Here is a 20,260-nt window from a genome sequence, read left to right on the forward strand (position 1 = left end):
TTTTACAAAAGTCCATGAACAGTAATGAATGGTTTAGGTCAATGTTTAGGTTGATTCTCATAGCTAGTGATGTAAAATTTAAGAAGTATACATTTTGTGTCAGGATGTCATTCCATTTGCATTTTCTTTAGTGGTAAAGTCAGTATCGAGGGATTCTGTTCATTAATTTCAAAGGTTCAGCTGACCAGCTGCTCAGTTACAACTGTTTGTGAGGCCGAGCTATAAAATGGAACATTGAAATGACCGAAATAAAAAAAAAAAAAAACACGAAAATGAAAACTCATTTAGTTAAAAAAATACCAAGAGGCTGATGAGCTGCACGATGGGGTAGTAAACTGTCCTCTAAGTAAAATGGACATGCAATTTTTGCTGAAAATGCAAGTTGCATCTGTAAAACAGCTCGGAACAAAACTGTTCATTTCAGCGACCTGTGAACTGCATTGGTTTCCACTGCGAATGCCCAAGTGCTGCAGGTGCTCTCCGACGATTTCAGGAAGCCCAAAAGGATTTGTACCTGACAGAGCTCATGTTCCTGTTTCTGCACAATAGTGGACAAYATCACTAATATCTTAAGCTGGACAATCTCCTGAATTCCCTTTATCTTTGTAAATGTTACTGCCCAGCAGAAGTAGAAAATTTGGTTACTAGCAGCTAATTAGAAGAGGAAACAGTTTCCATTTCATTTTCTCTAACAAGATTGTTTTGTTTCTTTAAAAAAAAAAAGTTCAAAGATGACAAACAACAACAAAAGCATCCTGTTCCCCCTCCAGGAAGGATGCTGCATATGTTGAGGTCTCAGCAAAATGTCATAGTAAGATGTCTTTTTGCAAGCCCAAGGGTATCTTATGACTGTTTCAAGGTATGAGACACAAGAGGTCAGCATCTCTAGTCAGAAATCCATCTAAATTGGAACAGCTTTGTGAGAAAAAGCTGTGCTGAATGGAAGAGAAAGCAATACGGAGACAGAAAGCTAACCCAAATTCTACCATTATGAAAAATGTGTAATCTATTATTCTGGTTATGGCACAAAATGCAAGACAGCCTTACTCTGCAAACTGCAGCATGATCTATTTACATATAAATTAACAGTAATGCTCTATTACTATCTCTCAAACATTAGAAATACAACTGTCTGAACAAAGTAGTCCCTTGCATCCTTGAGGCATCACAATAGGATATAAATGCTATAGAATTATTTTAACTTTAAAAGCTTTAATATACACATTCTCCCTTGAGCACAAAGTTATTCACCATAAAGACAGAATAGCCAATAAGAAAGTAATAGCTTTGTGCCTTTGTGCATACTGGTGAAGTATCTGACCTCCCATCTTAGAAGAAATGATTTGAGGCTAGCAATGTTTTGAGATGCAGTTTGCTCTAAGAAAGAAACACTGGAGCAGGTTGCCTTGACAACGCTGTGTAGATGCACCAGCAATCAAAAGGAAACGTAGGGTTTTCTGTGTGTTAAGGACTGAAAGGTAGTCACCAAATTGGGTTAAGAGAACTAATCCCACAGCAAGTCAATGTTACCTGACCTATGCAATATTAGCTATCACTTCTTATCATGAGTCTTATTTTAAAAGGGATGAAAAAGCCAGGTGGTTCATACTTCACAGCACAGGGCAATATGAAGTAAACAGCAAGCAATACAGTAATGACAGCTCAAAGGTTTTTTTTTTTCCCCCTAGGAGATTCTGCAGGTCACTTCTGGCTCTGACAGCCTACCCTGTTGGGAGGAGTGGTTTCTAATGGAGACTACTTTTGATTTCATAGCAGGATTTCACAAAGATGTCTCTGCAGGGAATATCACTTTCAGCAGTCAACACTATATACTTAAATAGGAGTGTAATACAAATTATCCAAGTGCAGCTGGCATTTAAACAAAAATAAATCAACACCCTTAACATCTTTTGCCCTCACTGAATCTATCATGTATAGTAACAAATTTTATCAAATAATGAAGATTTATCCACAAAGATCCAGTCCTGAACTAATTCCTCCAGGCAGTCATATTTCTTCAAGATTTACTCTTTGCATAGGATTTCACTGACCACTTAGAAAAGGGAGCTGAATCTGGGTCTCTCACACACTAGCTAAGAGCTCTAACAGCTGGATTAAGAGTAGTGCAAGTGACAGCTGTATTGTAAAAAAGGCAACCTATGCAGCTCTAACTCAAATAGAGGGAGCAGAAGCAGATACGTCCCTGCAGTACACAGTGAAGCCTTAAATCTGGGAGAGAAATGGGACTTAAAATACTCGCTTTAGACTTCTCTTTTGGCTATCAGCTCTCCAAGTAGCATTCTGGGCGGGGTGTTTTGGTTTGGTTTGGTTTTTGTTTTTTTTTTTTCTGTTTCCATAGGTGATTAATTTTCCCCCCAACATTTTTTAGGAGCTTGTGGGATTATTGATTTCTCGAGATAAAGGGTGCCTTAGAGCTGGGCTTTACCCTCTTCCAAAAGTTGCCTGGGGCTCAAACCCTAATTCTTAAACACAACCCCTTCTCCTGATCTGATGGTCTTGTTGCAACAGAATATCTTTAACCTATTATATTAAAATATTTGCTTTCAATTCAATATGTAAATCAATGTCATACCAAACAGTTGAAATCTCCCCTAAACAAACTAATCCAGCCACATCAGGCACTGAAAGGATTAAACAGGGTTTAGCTTCCTTTGGAGAGCGTGACATTTGAGTTAGTCTGTTCTATAACTTCTCTCCAGGACTTAAATACCCTACTCTGGGCAGTAGGGAACCATACTATCTCCAACATGGACTTTATATTGCAAATCCTGTATTGGAGTTAGAGCTGGCATGGACACTTTATCTCACTTATTACAAGCTAGTTATTTATAAAATAAATGATACCAAGTTGAGAGAGAGTATTCCTTCCTCCTCCTCTAATGACAGCAGACGGGTATCTAAGAAGTCCCAAAGAGTTCAAGGGTGTAAAATGCACTAGCGCAAAGAGATGAACCCTATATCAGATTTTGATGTGTTATTTATCAGTATATAAACAAATACAGAACACAAGAGTAATAAACACTTAGAAGATATAAGTACACATTCACAATAAACAAGATCAGGTTTCTTTGATTATCAGTATTTATAGACTGAGTTTCCTTCTGTTTAATATAACAGAAACAGATACCTTTCAACCCCCTCCCCCCCCCCAAAAAAAGCCTCCTGAATTGGTACATAATGCTTCCCTAAATAAAAAAATGATTTGTTCATTCTTAATGATGAAGAGTAACTACATGGTAACAATGTGCAATATTGCTTATGCCTCATAAATAAAACATCAATTAGAAACAATTTCAAAGGTAAAACAAAATCAGGAGAGAAAACAGACATATCTGACAACACAGAATAATCTGTTGGGATAATATATCAAGGCAAAATATCTCATGAGATACCAGAAGTCTTAAACAGACAGCAAAATTTAAATATGAAAAGTATTTGAAGTATAGTGAGACACTGTGGAGAAATCTCCATTTGAAGGTATCTCCTCCTTTTAAGCACCTTTTAATTTGACATGTTCATCCATTTTATACTCACAATATTTTGATTCAGTTCCTTGTCAAATACTAGATTCAAGAGATATGAAATGCAGGTGCCGCTTTATCAGGATTCCATTCTTTTGAAAGAAGAACTGCTTTGCTCAGGGTGCAGTTTTTACCTGCTAGAGCTGAACAGGAAACTGGCACAAGCTTATTGTCACCTTCTAATTCCCTGCCTGCTAAATAAAGTCACTCTCTAAACAAGAAATTCTGCATTATGCATTGCAAATGCTGAAAGGTAAAGCTACGAATATAACCATTTTCTTTTATAAGCATAAATAGACATAATGGAGACCAGGAGAAATAAAATAGACACATTAGACAATACATCCAGTATTTCAAACTGAAGAGCTTAATATTTAATCACTAAATTCAAATTTAGCCAAGTAATTAAACCTGTTCAAATATACAAAACACTTGCAGTGCCTGTTGATCATCACTTAAAAAGATTATTTCGTGCAAAGATTCACTGAAATGATTAAGGTTTATTGGATGTCGGTGCTTTCAGGGATTCTGAAATTAAGTAACTGGTGCATACTGACATGAGGCTATTACTTTTAATAGAGGTATGCTGCCCATTGTCAGTTATGGTGCTAACAGCTGTAGGGCACAAAATCCAAGCACGATTTTGTTATACAACTTTAGACTCTGATAGAAGGGGTTAGGAAATATTGAGGGTGCATGAAAGACTGAAGCATGCATCAAGATAATTCACCAGTCGATTTAAAACAGTGTTGTTTTATAGTTAAATCCTGCTTTTGTGATACCGGAAAAACAAGAGTATAGATACCTGCAATTAAGCTCTGTGGTCTGTAATTTTCCCCTTAAGGAGACCAGCAGTTAGACTGCTACAAAGGTGTTATGATGAAATGGATTATAACAACGCGCTGTATTGGCAAGAACCAGACTCTACAATCTCACATCATAAATACGGCAGGGAGTAAAAATCAAAGCTGGCCAAGAGATGGGACCCTTTCACTTGCAGAATCCCACTTCAAATCCAGGTCTGACGATCATGGAAACAGCATCTTTTGTTGGAGCTTGCCAAAAATTTTCATTGTAGGGGAAATTAGTTCCTGGTTATATTAAAAAACACAGGTCCTTATGGAACTAAGTTTGTAGGCTTCTGTTGGAAATAAATCTGTGGTCTTTTGTTTAGGAAACACTGAAATTAAATCATTTTTTCAGGATTGCCAAAAGTTTATGACTGAAATTAGTGCATTTTTTCCGTTTCCACTTAGTATAAGGCAAATGAAAAGCTGACAAGAACTGCATCAGTTTTAGACGCTAGCTGCCGCCGCCCATAATGTTCCTGTCACTAACACCAGAGAATTCCTCATCTTCCCTGCTTAGGAGATTTAGGAATTTTTAACTCACTAATGCAGAGCTGGATTTAGTGCTGGACAGTCAAGACTCTCAGGGTCTAGCACATAGCCAAGCCTTACCAAATCTAAGGCCCTCAAGAAAGTCTGGAAATCCTGTGAGTGACTGTAATGATTTGCAGATCCTGCAACAAGGGGAAAGGGTTGTGGAGAGCTTCAGCTTTGTGAGCTGCCCAGGCCTGCAGCACTTTGGTCTCTGGTAACCACTCTTTATGCAGTCTTCAGAAAGCCTAAACTCTTAGGGAATGCCCCAGAGCTGAGATTTCAGGCTTCCAGGCTCTGTAAAAACTTGCATAAAGAACCAGTAAGCAAACGGATAGCATTCCATTGGAACTTTCCGTTTTTGCAAAATATGTAGGTTTTAACAAACCAGCACTTTTAATGCTTTTCATAAAGCTGTTTAGTTGGAAAGTCACCAGACAGCTGTACTTACATCTCTTTATGATCACTCTTTCCTCCCTTACCTTGTCTTTGTAACAGCTCTCAAAACGCTTCGTTAACAAAACACCTTCTCCTAACGGTATAGTCTTCCATAAATTTGTGATAAAAGAAGATGATACTGCATACACATAGTAGGAATGATACATTTAGTTTAACATTACACATGAAGGATGTCATAGTTGAAAACGATAAACACAAATAAGATATCTGATTTCAAGAGTGTCTTAAAATTATTTGAAAAAACGTTTCCAGATTTTGGTTTCTGAAATGGGTGCAAATTATAAGACAGGATCTGTAATTAGATGCTGGGCCCATTTTATACAGACAAATATTAGTTAGCAAGGCATTTGAAGGGGAGAATGTAGCCAGCATTTTACTGTCAGAGAGTTGAGAGTACTCTCAGAGAGTACTGTTGAGTACTACTTTGAGCAGAATCTAAAACTTTGAGCAGAAACTAAAATACCCTTTCTGAAAGAAAAGGCTCATCCTTGGTGTGTCTGAAATCAGAATTGTACCTGAGAACCAATGATACAAGATGTGGCTAAACGGATTAATAAGGTATTAATCATTCAATGAAGAAATGAACAGCTTGCAAGAATTACATTGCAACTCTTAAGTCAGCCAGTATTGCATTCATTTCTTTCAAAAAAAGGGGGGGGGCACAATTAAAAGTAACTACTGCTGCTATGAAGAGTTATGTACATTTTTCATTCCTTTTCCCCTGTATGCTATAAATTTTTATTTCTATGTTTTTAAAGACAATCTATAATCTAACACAGTCAGGATAAGGCTTCTGTTCAAATACTGATATCTGTGTATTCTCTTGGGGAAAATTTGTGTATTTGTTAGGTGGAAGGTTAAGACAATTTGTGTTGAAAACGAAAACGTGTATACAGAAAAAATTAAAAGATATGCTACAGGCAGGAGGTTTTATACAATTATCTCCTTCCGGGCACATTAGTTAAAATTTATCTGCAATTATTAAAAACAGAGTCAATATAACTAAGTTTTTAGTCATCAGTTTTTTATTTACATCTATTTCAATTGCCAGTCTGACAAGATCTACCTGGGACCCGAGACTGTGTCCTTTCCCGTCATAGGCTTTGCATGTCAAATCAATCCCAATTCTCTTCAACAGCAGTTTATCACCAGAGACTTACTAAACAATTTCTCTGGATAAGAAATGAGGAGTGCCATTTGCTCTCCTTTCTCTGAGCTGCTACCTGTGCAAGGCTGACAAAAACAAAATGCCTTTTGCTATCAAAACACTACATAATGCATGTGCATAGGAAATAAATATACTAGTTATAAGTTGATAGTTTCTACGTGCTTTTCAAGAGATCTCATATTGAAATTTATTTTAAATCAAAACTTGCCATGTTCTAGATTGGTTCAAACTTAAAAGATGCAAAAAAATCTGAACAGGATGAGGATTTTTTTAGAGAAAAATTACAGAAGAAATTATTCACTCTGAAGAAAACAAAACCCACATTTAACAAAGTCTTCATCTTCCCTATACTGACAAGCCATGTACCATTAAATTGAYTTATTCTGGAAAATAGTTGAGCACAGATAACATATATTTGACTTTCAGGATGCTAGGTCACCCTGCAGTTTAGATTCCATTAACTTACCTTAATATACGAATGATTAATTTGCCCATAAGTGTCACAGTTAGAACAGATGCAGCTAAACTGATTGTGTTACTTCAGAGTTGCCATCTCCACATTGGTATAAGCATCAGTCTCAACCTGGGCTCAGTGTAAGAACTGCTATGTGCACTGGCCTGTCTTATCCAGGAGCAAAATGTAATAAGTAAGATCTCCTTCTGGCTTAAAAATAAGTGAATCAGACACTAGCAAAAAGGAGAAGATAAAAGTTCTAAATATGAAAAACTGTTATTTCTGCAATTATATTGCATGTGTGCTGAAAGAGGAAGAGTCTTTGGTCCAAATCCTCTGCTGCTGTAAATCAATTAACTTGAAATGTAGAAATAAAATCATTGGGACTGATTTAGCAATAGAAAATAAAAAGCCATTTTGGATATGTAAATGTTTCTTTAAAAATGCTAGTGGTTTGTGCAGCCATTCTATCCATTTGACACTTCAGTATAATTAAATTCAACAGTACCATACCTTCCGAAGAGGTTTGAGTTTGGTCTCCATTATAAAGTCGTACTTGCAGAGTTCACAACAGCGTGTGTCGGAGCTCTTAATCCACTGGTGCAGGCAGGCCTGGTGAACAAAGCGTAGGGTCCCTGTGCAGCGACACGGTGTGATGAGGGGACTTTCATCATCTCCCTCACAGTGACAGATCCTGACAGGAAGGACAGCAATAGCTAGTAAGGGAACTTGCCAAGGAGCAATGCAAAGGCTCTGGTTTATTTACACTGCTTCATTTTCAGATTTGATATTCATAAGAGTCAAAGCATACAACCTTTTAGATTAAGGAGCAGGAACATAATTGCTTGTTCCTTTCTGCCGCTTCCTAATTTCTCTTCAGTTTGTTATTTCTCTTTGAATTTGCTATGCAGGCTGAAGGTGAATCGATAGAAATAATACTGGTTTTCCCTTTTATGCAAGGCAAAACCTTTAAGACACAAATCTGTGATCTTCTATATAGCTAGGGTTGAATAGTTATTGGTCTGTAAGTAATTTCGCTAAAATACTCAAAGTTAGCAGAATGTAATCCCAAACTGAAAATATCCAGTATGAAAAGTACAAAACCCTCCTAAGATACCTCTTTGGAGTTATATGGTTAAAGATTTGAGTATTCTAGAATAACGTGTTTAGCATAGCGTACACACACATGCACACACTTCTTGGGAGGCAGGAGTTAAAAAGTCATGGTCCTTCCTCTTTTTCAGTCTTCACTGTCCCTTGAAGCAGATAGCTGCATTATCTGGGAAGACAAAAACTACAGCTGTAAGTAGACCCTAAAATAGAGGTTGGTCCCAGAGCGGTTGTTGCCTCGTAATGGGATACAGAGCTTTTCACACTGCGGTTTTGCAGTTTTGCTTAAAATCATCAGTGTCCTAATATCACAAGGTGATCGCTTTTCCTGTGACCTGTGTCCAAATGTCTTGGTGATCTTGCTCAGCTCCAAACAAACTCCTGAGCACATCAGGAAAGCAGTCGTCAAAACCAATGACAGCTTTATTGGCAGGAGCCTATAACAGCAAAGAAAGTCCTATGGCAAGCAGATTGTTTATCCAAACAGCTGAAGTGAAGGAAGGTTCACCTCAATGAAGAGTAACCCCCCTCCCACCGCCACCCTAGAAAAAAACACAACAAAAACCCAGCTCTTAATTCACCTTCTAAGAGTCCAATTGGCAAGTAAGGGGGAAACTAAGCTGAAGCCTGAGATGTGTCACTTCAAAATAGAGAAGTAATAACAACGGCCGATCCTTGTGTCACGCAAATGAAACTTCAGTTTAGAAAGTCAGCCCGTACGAAAGGCATGCTCGGTTAGGTGCCTGCAGAAGAGCCTGCACAAGTCGAAGGAATAACTCTCCCTTTACGCAGACAACTGCGGCCACACAGCTCTGGGGGTAGGAAAAGGGCCAGGGATGGCCCTGCCATGAGGTAGGTCCTGCTACCAGCCCCGTTAGGGAAGACTTGTGACATTCTTCGTAGCAGGGGAGCACGGCACAAGGTACAGGGCAGCCTGGCAGAGACACCCGGTATACGGTTGGCTACAGCACAGCACAGACGCTGCCTAGTCTACGAGCAGGAGGAGGAGAAGCAGGAAATTTGAAAGCCTGAATGAAAAATATGGACCAAACCCAGCAGCTTTACTATTCTCCCATGGTACAGCCTAGAGCCATGAGAAAATGAAACTACAATATTGGGAAAGCAGAGCAAAGCTGCTTTGCCAGACACACAGCCAGAGACAAAAAAGTCACCAAAAGGCTCAGGAAGCTCAGGAAACCTCCGGCATGACAGCCAAGTTTTCAGCATCTTCAGTGATGCCTGTGGACTAAACAGCCTCTTCTACCCCATGGCAGGGGAGGGGGGAGGAAGGGAGGGAGGAGGAAATCCCCACAACTTGTATCTTGCACAAAAACATTTTTTGTGACAAATTCGTATTTTACAAGAACTCCATTTACATTCTTTCTTTCACTAACCCAGCCAAGCTAAATGCATCAGTGGCTAAGTTCTTATATGGAAAGTTTCTGTGTGCTGACTTCTTACTGACCTTAAGTAGAACTACATTTTCAAAACACTGAATAAACAGCTCTTTTTCCAACAAATGCATTCCCAGACGAGAGTTACATAAAAAACAACATCATTTTCTTTTTAAATTAAAGTTGTTCCCCAAAGGAAAACTAGTAGTCTTTGTTCATTTTAATCCAAGCTATATATAATTTATTTTACAGGCTTTAGCATTTAAGCTATTTAGAAATTAGACAAGTAAGCTAGGTACCCAAGAGTCTTTTTTCTACTACTGTCAGAATTGTTTTACATTATTTTAAGAGCTAAAATACAAGCCTAAGAGTCCACTGGGATCTTCAAATGAAGTGACATTGCAAATTTGAAAGGAATAAAAGTATTCTCCAGTAGAAATACTTTTACAAAAAAAATTATACGAATTATACATTCCATTTGTGCTTTCGGTGTACGGAAGTTGCAGGCTCCATGTATAAATAACAGGGTGACATTAAGAACCTACATTATATGAAAGCTCCAACTAAATAATCTAATGGTCTCTTCTAGCTTTCTAACCATGAAGTATGTAATGAGAATAAAATCAAACTTGAAATGGAATTAAAATCCAGGCAAAATGACTATAGGCATGGTTTTCATTAGCTCAAACACTCTTTGGTGCACCCTAGTTCTTTATAATTTGTTTATTCAGAAGAAATCAGCTTAGAAGAAACTGGTGCTACCTAAACATACAATCACAGTCTTTAAAGATATTTGAGTGCCTAATATCCATTGCAATAGACTGTTGGCGAATGGCTTAAATATCTTTTAAAGATTTGGGCCAGATAACCTGTAAATATCTTGATTAGCCATGAGCACTGAACCAGAATTTTGTCCATCTTTGCCCTCTGCTGGATTGACCTATCATGTATGTAGTCATTAACATGAATTACAGAAAATAAAGTGCAAAATGTTTTTGAAAAATGCGTTGTGCAAACAGAACTGAGGTAGCAATAGAAAGCACAGACTTATCTGAACTGTATCTAAACTAAATGGACAGCAAAGTACTTCTGTTCCAGTCTCCTGTTTTTAGATGATCGCATTTGTTCAAAAGTTTCAGCCATCAGATTGGCATTTTACAGGACTGATTTCATCCTGAGAGTAAAATTTTCAGGAAAAATTGCTCATCTGCATTTGAAATGAGTTGAATGAAAAAAAAAATCACTCTTCACTGTAAAACAAACAAACAAAAAATTGCTAAACCAATACTGATTTATTTACAAGTTGTAGAACAGCACTGATCATGGTTAATAGCTGCAGTTTCAGCTGTTCAAACACACTCAGAGAAGTTATGTACTCAGCTTTTCTCAACTTTCTAGTCCTTCAGCAGAAAAACGGGCTTTATTACAGTGCAATACTTTTTACTCTCTGGAAAAGGAGGGGAGAGAAGGAAACCAGTTCGCTGGATGAGACCGAATCCCTTTATAATCATGGATTGGGCATGCAGAAAAATATTTTGTAATTTTGCCAGCTCACTGTTTTAAAGATCCCTGCATACGAACAGGACCTTGATTGCCTAGGGGAAAAGATAAGAACCATGACTGCGCTTAGGCCAAGCTTCAAAGGAGTTTTTGCTCTATGAATCATGTGTACCCCAGAAAACAGAGAATATATAAGGTATTAGACGCTCTTCTGAGTCAGATACACATAAACTGTACGTGTGTGTCTATACAGACATACACCTACACACAGAGATTACAGAATAGATATCTTTTCTTTAAGAAGCTCACTATGAAATTTTATGAAATAATACTGTAACAATGCACAGTCATTGTTATGCCTATGTTTCTGCTTTATATGAGTGTTTTATTACACAGTTACATATTTCTCTAGCCCAGAAATATTTCTGCAACCTTCAGCACACAGATGTACCAAATGGAGGAATTTATGCAAACACTGTGCATATATCTGACAAAAATCCTTCATCATTTATAATGTAATAAATTAGCAAAATGACAAAACACTTTGGGGAAAAATAATAAAAAATGAGAAACTGAAAAAAAATTAGTCTTTGCGAAAGATTTTGCATAATTTATACAAAAACATTTGCGGATTTATTTTGCACGTTCCCTACAGAAAACCCAATTCTCAAACAGAAACATAGAATAATACAGTTTTTAATTTTTTTAGAGATGTAAATAGAAATTAAAAGCTAAGTATGTTTGCTAAAAAATTTTTTTTAATTTTCAGTATTTCTTTTTGTTTAGAATATTAGTTGATAAAATATTGTGCCTTGAGCACAATCAAATGATGCTGAAAACTTGACTGATAAAGTAGTGATTAAGAAACTGTATATGACATATTAAACATTGCACCATAATGACTATGCAAAAGCAAGTAAAGTTGCTAGTAATTTAGGATATACTGTCTCCTTCACAAAGAGCACGCTGACACTATATACACATACATGTATGTGTGTGTGTGTGTGTATATATGAGAAATTTCTTGTTAGATTAAAATTATGAGATGCTGCTAAAGCACTCAAAAGTTAGACATCTACAGAATTTGGTATTATCAAACTGTCTTCAATTCCATGACTATGAAATTTTTTTCCCTTGTTTCCCCGATCCTGTTTATTATAAATGTTAAAAGGCAGAAAGGGAAGTATAAAGCAAGTTTGTAGATATTCATACACTAATTGAATTTAGGCCGATTCTCCTCAAAGCTGCAAGAGATATCCTGGATGACTGTCGCACTCTCCCTCCCCTTACTTCTCATCAAATTAAGATTTTTTTTTTCCATACAGACAAACCAGTGGTTCTTGCATAATCTCACTTTTAATGGGCAATTACAATGTATTAAGCAAAGAGCTCACATAGAAAAATTTCAAGTTTTCCCTACAGTGGTTTAGTTTGGCAAAATCATAGCTACCAAAAATAGGATCTTAAAAAACACTAGGTAACCTTAAGTGGTTTGTCACCATCTGAGCTACTTATTAGAAGAGATAGATTGCAACAGGTTTGTAGCTTTTTTCTTCTCATGCAAGGTACCAATTTTGCTTTCAAGAGAACAGCTGCTAAACTCTACCCTTATTAGCAGAATAGCAGTTATCCTAACCTGCATTCCACTAATCCACTTTACTCTTCTGTAACTAAGAAAATAGGCCAGTTTCTGTGCTGCTGTAGTGAAGTACAGAATGCACTTATTTCACAAGTCTCATGTGCATCTTGAAATTTCGCGTCCTGTCCTTATGCAGCTGATGCGCACTTGTCTATGAGATTATCTATACAACTGATTTCCACAAATGACTATTTGTCAAAGGAAGCTGATCAAGGATACGAATGAATCAGCATGTCCATCCTTGCCCCTCAGGCTACGTTAAGAATCTCGACATTGGAGTAGTGCAGGTGGAAAAGAGTTTGCAGTTATTTTGCACAATCGGAACCCCTTCAGTGGATTTTGTGTTAAAGAAGTGGTGTCAATTTGGCACTTACAAAGACAAAGTACCTAATACAATTTTCCAGGATTTTTGGCCATTACTTACAGACAAAAGGCTTAATTACAGCAAGGTAGTGGAGATAGTTCTTACACACTTTCTTACAAATGCACCAGGCCAAATTTTGTCTTCATTAACATCTGTACAACCCAGAGGAATGCCTCTGAGGCTTTCAAGAATGGAAGAGTGTTGGACAATATGGGGGCATGTGCACACTGCCAGTGATGATGTATGATGATGTTTAATAGCTATAAATGACATCGTGTGTGCAAAAGCTGTATTGTCCTCTAATATTTCTGGGTGCTATACAGCTAAATCTACATTAACAAGTAGTGCAGTGTAAGTGCAGCAAATCTGTTGAGAAAAACAGCTAAAAACCTGATATCCACATCGTGTGCATTTTGCTTGGAGTTGCTTTGGACCAGTCCAAAGTCTACTCTTTGAACTGGTTCTGTGGACTTAATGCTGATTTGAAGTTGAATCCCAAGTACATCTTTCAGTCTAATTTCACTCAAAGGGAGTATAGTTTGAGCACCCTGAGACCAACCCTCAATGAGGACCAGAACATGGTAACAGTAAAGGCGTGCACGAGATTTGCTTCAAGCAGGCTCATTATCTGAACTAGAGCACCTGTGGAGACCCCTTTGCTGATTAAATTAGGAGGAACTACTGTCTTGTGATTGTTGTATGTTTACTGACACTTTCTACACACTGTGATCTGCGGCACAACAATAAACTAAGGCTGATGCCCAATACCCATACTCTCATTTTCTTGGGGATAGAAGTACACCAGTAGAATAGAAAGGCTTTCAAACTCTTAATAGATACAACTAATAAAATGGGAAAACATCTTCCCTGTATAAATATGCTCAAGGAAGATAATACCTATTCCAAAAATTACTATTTTTAATGATAAAGTACTGAATAGGCAGGCAAAATCTTGCCCATTATTGGAAAGTAAATCTGGACTCACAACGATTATTCAAAGACAAATTCTTACCTTGTTCACGAACATTCAGTGGGTACATCCCAGTGCTGCGTCCCACTGTTACTAAAGGGAGCTTAGTCAGGGCACAGCTGACGAATCCTGCATCAAGTGAGTGACTCGCTCTGGTTTTGGCTGTGAAGATGATTAGCAGCCAGCACAAATTACAGTGAGCCCCTAGATTATTTTAAGTGGACCAAAAGGAAACAATTCCACAAGTTTGTAAGAGGATCCACAAACTGCTTTGGTTATTGTCTGATAATCTACAGAAAACTGTTCTCTAGTCCAAAAAAAGATGTTCTGCCTTTCTGCCAGTTTCTATAGCGGTTTGGTGAGGAACCACAGATAGACAGAACCTAAAGTTAGAGCAAACAGTTTATGAAAAACTCACAGCAAATAATAAACTCATTAATTAAAAAAAAAAAAATCGAACTCTGCTACTGCATAATTCATTGGAAAAAAACAGTTAAATTTTCTAAGTGTGTTCAGCCAGCAACAAGCTACAGCATGCTATGTTTCTCTTGCTTCCATTTTGCAGGCTTGTTTTTTTAATTTTGTTTTCCATTTTTTCTACTGTTAAATCATAAAATAATCTAAATGACAAATTGGTGTTCCTCTCCATTTAAACACAGCATGAATGAAGCACATTAATYCTGCGTACTGAATGTAATCAATTTGTATATGTCTGCCCTGTCGCTCCTGCCCTTCCATTATGCTATACAGTCAGCTACCTTTATCTGACTAGAGAAAAACACATTTTCAAAATGTTGCACCACACCAGTATAATTTCGTAACAGTCTGGGTAAAGCTCTCTCTTGATTTCTGTAAACGTGATCAGATTTTATAAGAGACCCAAGAACAAAATACATTAGCAAAACCACACTAAAGCATTTATTTCATCCACATTTCTTGTCCTTCTATTAATCTTCCATTATAGGTGATAAATAGTATGTCTAACCATGTAAAGAGTTATGAGTAATTCCTGCCCCAGATGTACTGTCAGTGCTACTCAAAATAGGTGTCAGACAAGACTTACTGCACCAAACACAAGATTAAAGAACTAAGGACTACAACTTAAAAAATGAATTTAGATTTCCTCCCACCCTTCTAGTGAAAGTCAAAGCTTTAAATAATTAAACTCCCTATAGAATATAAGCAAGCTTTAAGTGTTTAATAATGGGACCCTTAAAACCAAGCACTTCCTCTCACCCAAACTTTCTAGCAGAAAGTGGTGCCATTTCACCTATTCGCATTAAGCAGATGTTAGATAAAATAATAACAGGTTTTGAGAGAGAAAACCAGAACCCAGAGTCACTTCGCCTCAGCAAGTGACCCTAACCACAACAAAGACATGGCCGCCTTCTTCGGGGTTTCCTTATATCCTTCCAAATCATGGATAGCTTCCAGAAGAGACTGCATAACCAGATGGCTAAAGAGGTGACAGATGGGGCTTTGAACTGGCAGGCACAGAAGAGAATTAACCAGGATTTCATACTGCTTCAAAGAGTGATGAACCACTAGACCATCATCTACAGGAGGAGAGAGACACTATCAAACAAGTCACTTTGTACAAAGAAGGCTTTAAACAGGAAAGTAAGCTGCAATCTCAGTTCTTTAAAAGGAAGGGGTGAGGAGCCAACATGCAGGACATCTCATTCAGAGTTCTGGTACCTCATGAAGGGATGTATCATCCTGAGACCCCGAGTACGGCACTCTCATCCCAGGGAGGAGCAAGTCAAGAACAATCTTCATCCTGACACTATACAGGCTGGCAGTTCAGCACCCTGTAGTTCTTAGTGGTTTTGGAGGGCTCTGCATGGTGTTTCAGGTCTACATATTTTGCACTGCAGTTTATTTACTGGATACAGCTTCACAGTTTCAGCATGCATATTTCAAATGAGGGTTAAATCCTTAACCTCTCCCCATTCTTCTCCCATTATTCTGGCACATCCCATTCTTCTATTTACTCCTCAAATGAGAGCCTTCATTTACCTGACTATATATAGATCCATCCATGGAGTTCAGAAAAAACAAAATTCTGCTTCTGATACGCATTTTATCACAGTGAGAAACTCTCTCTTATTTAAATGCAAGTGGTTTCTTTCACTGTAATGAATTCCACTTCAACTAATTACAGTTCAGTGTTATCATTGAAATGACTGGATCAGTACTACAAAAATATTTAAGACCAAAAACATAACTAGTGAAACAGAAAATATATTTCAGTTGTCCTATAATAAATAATAAAAATAAATATATCATAGCATTAATTCAGAGTCAATGCATGAGGCACTTATGATATATTAGTTATTAGTGGTAATATCAACTAACACTTTTTTTTTCCTAATGCAAAAAAACATGGAACTAAATTCTCACAATCCATTCACTTTATGAGGTCCCACACATAACTTTTCCCTTTAGGGAGACTACCGTGGTACAGACCAGAAAAAGATATTTCTGAGGTTGCTCTTCAAGGATGCAGAGACATGGCAGGTTGCAGAATGAAGTATATATGAGGAAAATCTCAGATATAGGGCAGCTTAGGAAAAGGGGGAATCCAACTGCATGATTTATAAAGCCTACTCTGTGAATCTCAAAAAAGTTTAGGTGCCGTAACAACTCAGCATTGTCAAAACTTAGGTAGTTGTCCATAATTAGAGAAGCAGAAACCTTGCCTTCTAATGGACTCCAGAGAAGAGGGAGAGGTTCAAGAAAGAGGTTGTAAAGACAGTAGATCATGATGGATGTCATACCATTGTTTCATCATTTTAGAATGACAAAAGAGGGGAAACGTCTCACTTGAAGTGATCCAAAATGCCTGTGTCAGACTAGATGAATTATATATTGACCGTAATTTGCTTGTATTAGAACAGGATGTGTCCTCTCATATTCTCACCCATGCAGCTAAATGCATGTACAGCAAACAGTTCATATCCTTATGTGTATATATAAATGTGTTTCACTGCCAATATTTCATGAGGAAGTAAAGCACAAAAACTGCCTACCCAAACACACAAAGATAAAAGAACTGGCACCAGGAGAGGTTCTAGATCCCTGTTCCTCTGCTGTCTCCACACAATCCCATCTAGGTGAGAGTCATTCATCTCAGCCAGTTTTGTGACATCAACTAGAAGAAACCACTACCTATGATGAAAAGTTTGAAGAAACACCTCTTGAAGAAAACAAGATACAATGATCACGTGTCAATTAAATGCATGGACCTATCTTGACCAACAGAAACTACAGTCTATACTGAATTGGTAGTAACAACTAATACATCTCTTCATTTTATTCAACTGTCTGCAAATGGATTAAGAAACATAACTCCTCAGCTATGAAAAATAGGATGTTAGAAAACACTAGGTAACCTTAAGTGGTTTGCCACCACCTGAACTACTTATTAGAAGAGATACAGATAGATTGCAACAGGTTTGCTTTTGATTTTGTAACAGTTTTCCTAAATGTATTATCATCAGCTGTGATACGCCTAGCAATGACAACAAGAAATATAGCATTATCCCTGAAAAGGAAGAAGAGTGCAGTTATGACTCTCGACAAATTTTGCACAACATGCCAAATGATCAACTGCATTGAGTTTAACTCTAGTCATTCATAGAGCATCTCCACTGAGAGTAAGCCTAGGGACACATCCCTATCAAAGTTGTCAAATTTCCTCTACTAAACAGGAGCCTAGCTGAAAAGTTTGCATGTATGTCCAAAAATTTTACCCTCAGTCAAGCTCCAAGTCTTGCAAACAATGCCTGAATAATCACAGTAAAATTGAATGGGTTGAGAAGACAGAGAAAAGACTGGAGTCTACTTTTCACTAAGTCTGGGGACTTAGGCAGCAGTTAGGATTGACCTACATGAGATAGTTACAAAACTTTGACTTTAATTTCTCTTTTTTAACCCGGTACAGCTAAGCCCTATACTGAAATAACTTACTTCAGTTTTTGAGTGGCTTATATTCAGTTAATAATAATTAAATGGCCCTATTATATGCAGTGTGCCTACTACATTGAATATTCAACGTATATATGTAGGCTTAGTGGCTCTGAAATTTAAGACAACTCTGAAGATCAGGCTCAATTATCTCTGCACATCTCTGCATGGTACCATGTAGGCATACTTCAAGTGCTACAAAAATATAAAACACAGTTACCATTACTGCTGCCTCTTTGCATTTCTGTAAGACAAAGTGGTCCCGAGCCTGAGACATGGCCTTATTGTGCAAGCTGATGTACAAACATAGGTGGACCTTGCTCTGAAGAATCTTAAATTGTGAGGACAGAGAGTGGGCAGATAACTGAAACGTCCATTCTTGTCTGATAAATGTAATAAGGAGTGTATAGCACTAGTATTAGTAAAGTCTTATATCTCCTGCTATGAAAAAGCACAATGCTTGCACATTATCTTTTTGGTTTTAAAGTTAGGATCTTTGCAGTGTGTTACTAGGTTGAAGTATACTGTGAAACTGAGTGTTGCGGTACAGTGAACTTCCTCATTCTGCTTCTGTTTACATTTCCATGCAAATTTCTTCCCAGCAAAAAGCGAGAAGTTTTCCGTTACCGTATCAAGAAACTAAGCCTGATCCTCATTTACACTTGATAGATGAGAGTCAATTCTGGCACACCAGTTTTTAAAAAAATAATACTTGTTTCAGTTCTGTTAAACTTACTGGATGGCACATTCTCAAGACACTACTAAATCAAGTGATTCAAGCCCACTCAGTTTTCTACACCAAATTCACACAGCTCAGAAGTGCCAACGTTGCCCTCATTTTCAGGGGAAAACGCTCACCTTTTGATTACACACTTCAACACAAAGACCTTAGACTGTCAGAGGCCAGTTCTCTTCTAGGCTAGAGAGTTACTTTCTCCTTCTCAAAACTTTAATACTTATTCTGCCAAAACTTTCTGTTGTATCTTTACCATCCTTGCAATGGATACCAGATTAACAGCCTCTACACATTCATGTAATACAGCAGTGCAAAGTTCTGTACAATTTATGCCTGACTGGAAAGAGTGTTTTGCAGAGACCATCCCTCAGATTGCTGTGGTAATGGCAACTCTAGAAGACACTGAATCAAGACCATAAATTTATGTAATGTAAATCAATAATAAATGACAAAGAGAGACCAAAGCTGGATTTGAACTGATCACTTAAGAGTGAAAAACTCCATATCCCATTAGCTATCTGGCCTCCTGCTTCATTCTCTGGCTCTGGTTGGAGATTTAAAACACAGTAATACTCTGCCAGAGTACATAGTGTGTCTGTCTTCATGAAGAAAAATGTAGCAAAAAAAGACATTTAGTTCCCTTCAGGACTACTGTTTTTAAGTAACAGATGGAGATATCATAACCTTTCCGTAGAAAACATTTTGGGTTATTTCCTGTGGCCTGTCTAGCAGTTTATTACAGAGAAACAGTGACAGAAAGCAGTCAAGAGAAGGGCACTTAGCCCATGGTGATAAGAAATCCCTATTAAGAACATTAAATCTTTCTCAGTAGACTAACCTGCATACTTCTAAATCATCAGACCAGTCATCACACAACACTGGAGACTTGTGAACAGCATCAGCCACACTGGGCTCTGCCCCAGCAGGTGCTCCGTTATCTGGGACTGCCAGAGCGTCGCTGCCAGAGCCTCCCTCTGCAAAGCAGTCCTTCATATCTTTACTGTGTCTAAGGTAAGATGCAGACTGCCGATCTCTGTAGTAGCTTTTCCCTTTGCTTCTTCCACATTTTCTTGAGGAAATCCTCACTTCCTGAGATGATGCTGAAGACTGAGATTCCTTAAACCCTGGAACCCTTCTTCTGCGGTGATTTAAAGTAGGATTCTCAGGATCAGATACCTCTTGCTTCTTTTTCCCCATTGTCCCCAGGGTGACAAGTTCAACAGCATTACTGTTTGAGGACCCATCCTGGGTACTGCATGATCTATTCCTTCTCCCTCTCCTGGGCATTTTGACCTTTTCTCTTGCTCTCCTCCTAACCTGAGCCCACTGACTCTCATCTGATGATGATGATGAATCAGATGCAATCCAACTGGATCTTGTAGCTTCAGGATGTAATTTACAGTCCTTCTCCTTTCCTTGCTTTTCTGTATGCTCACCATTGTCTCCAGTCTCTTTTTTCCGCCTAAACCTTCGTTTTACTTGTTTCTTACCAGACTCCCTACTAGAAGGGGTCAGCACCATGACAGGGGTTGTATGTTCAAGCTCATCTTCTGACAAATCATGCAATGTAGTTGAT

At 37.9% G+C, this 20,260-nt stretch overlaps 1 protein-coding gene across 1 annotated transcript in view; it reads right to left on the reverse strand.

Annotated features, from left to right (window-relative positions):
* MARCH1 (membrane associated ring-CH-type finger 1) overlaps window positions 1-20,260 on the reverse strand; it is a 39,342-nt gene that overhangs the window by 18,591 nt on the left and 491 nt on the right. Inside the window, exon 2 of the mRNA XM_026065427.1 lies at window positions 7,516-7,696. Within this exon, the coding sequence (XP_025921212.1) occupies window positions 7,516-7,696 (181 nt within the window). The remainder of the gene's footprint in view (window positions 1-7,515; window positions 7,697-20,260) is intronic.

Source organism: Apteryx rowi, unplaced genomic scaffold, assembly GCF_003343035.1.
Source record: "Apteryx rowi isolate R43461 unplaced genomic scaffold, aptRow1 scaffold_227, whole genome shotgun sequence".
NCBI classification, from domain to species: Eukaryota; Metazoa; Chordata; class Aves; order Apterygiformes; family Apterygidae; genus Apteryx; species Apteryx rowi.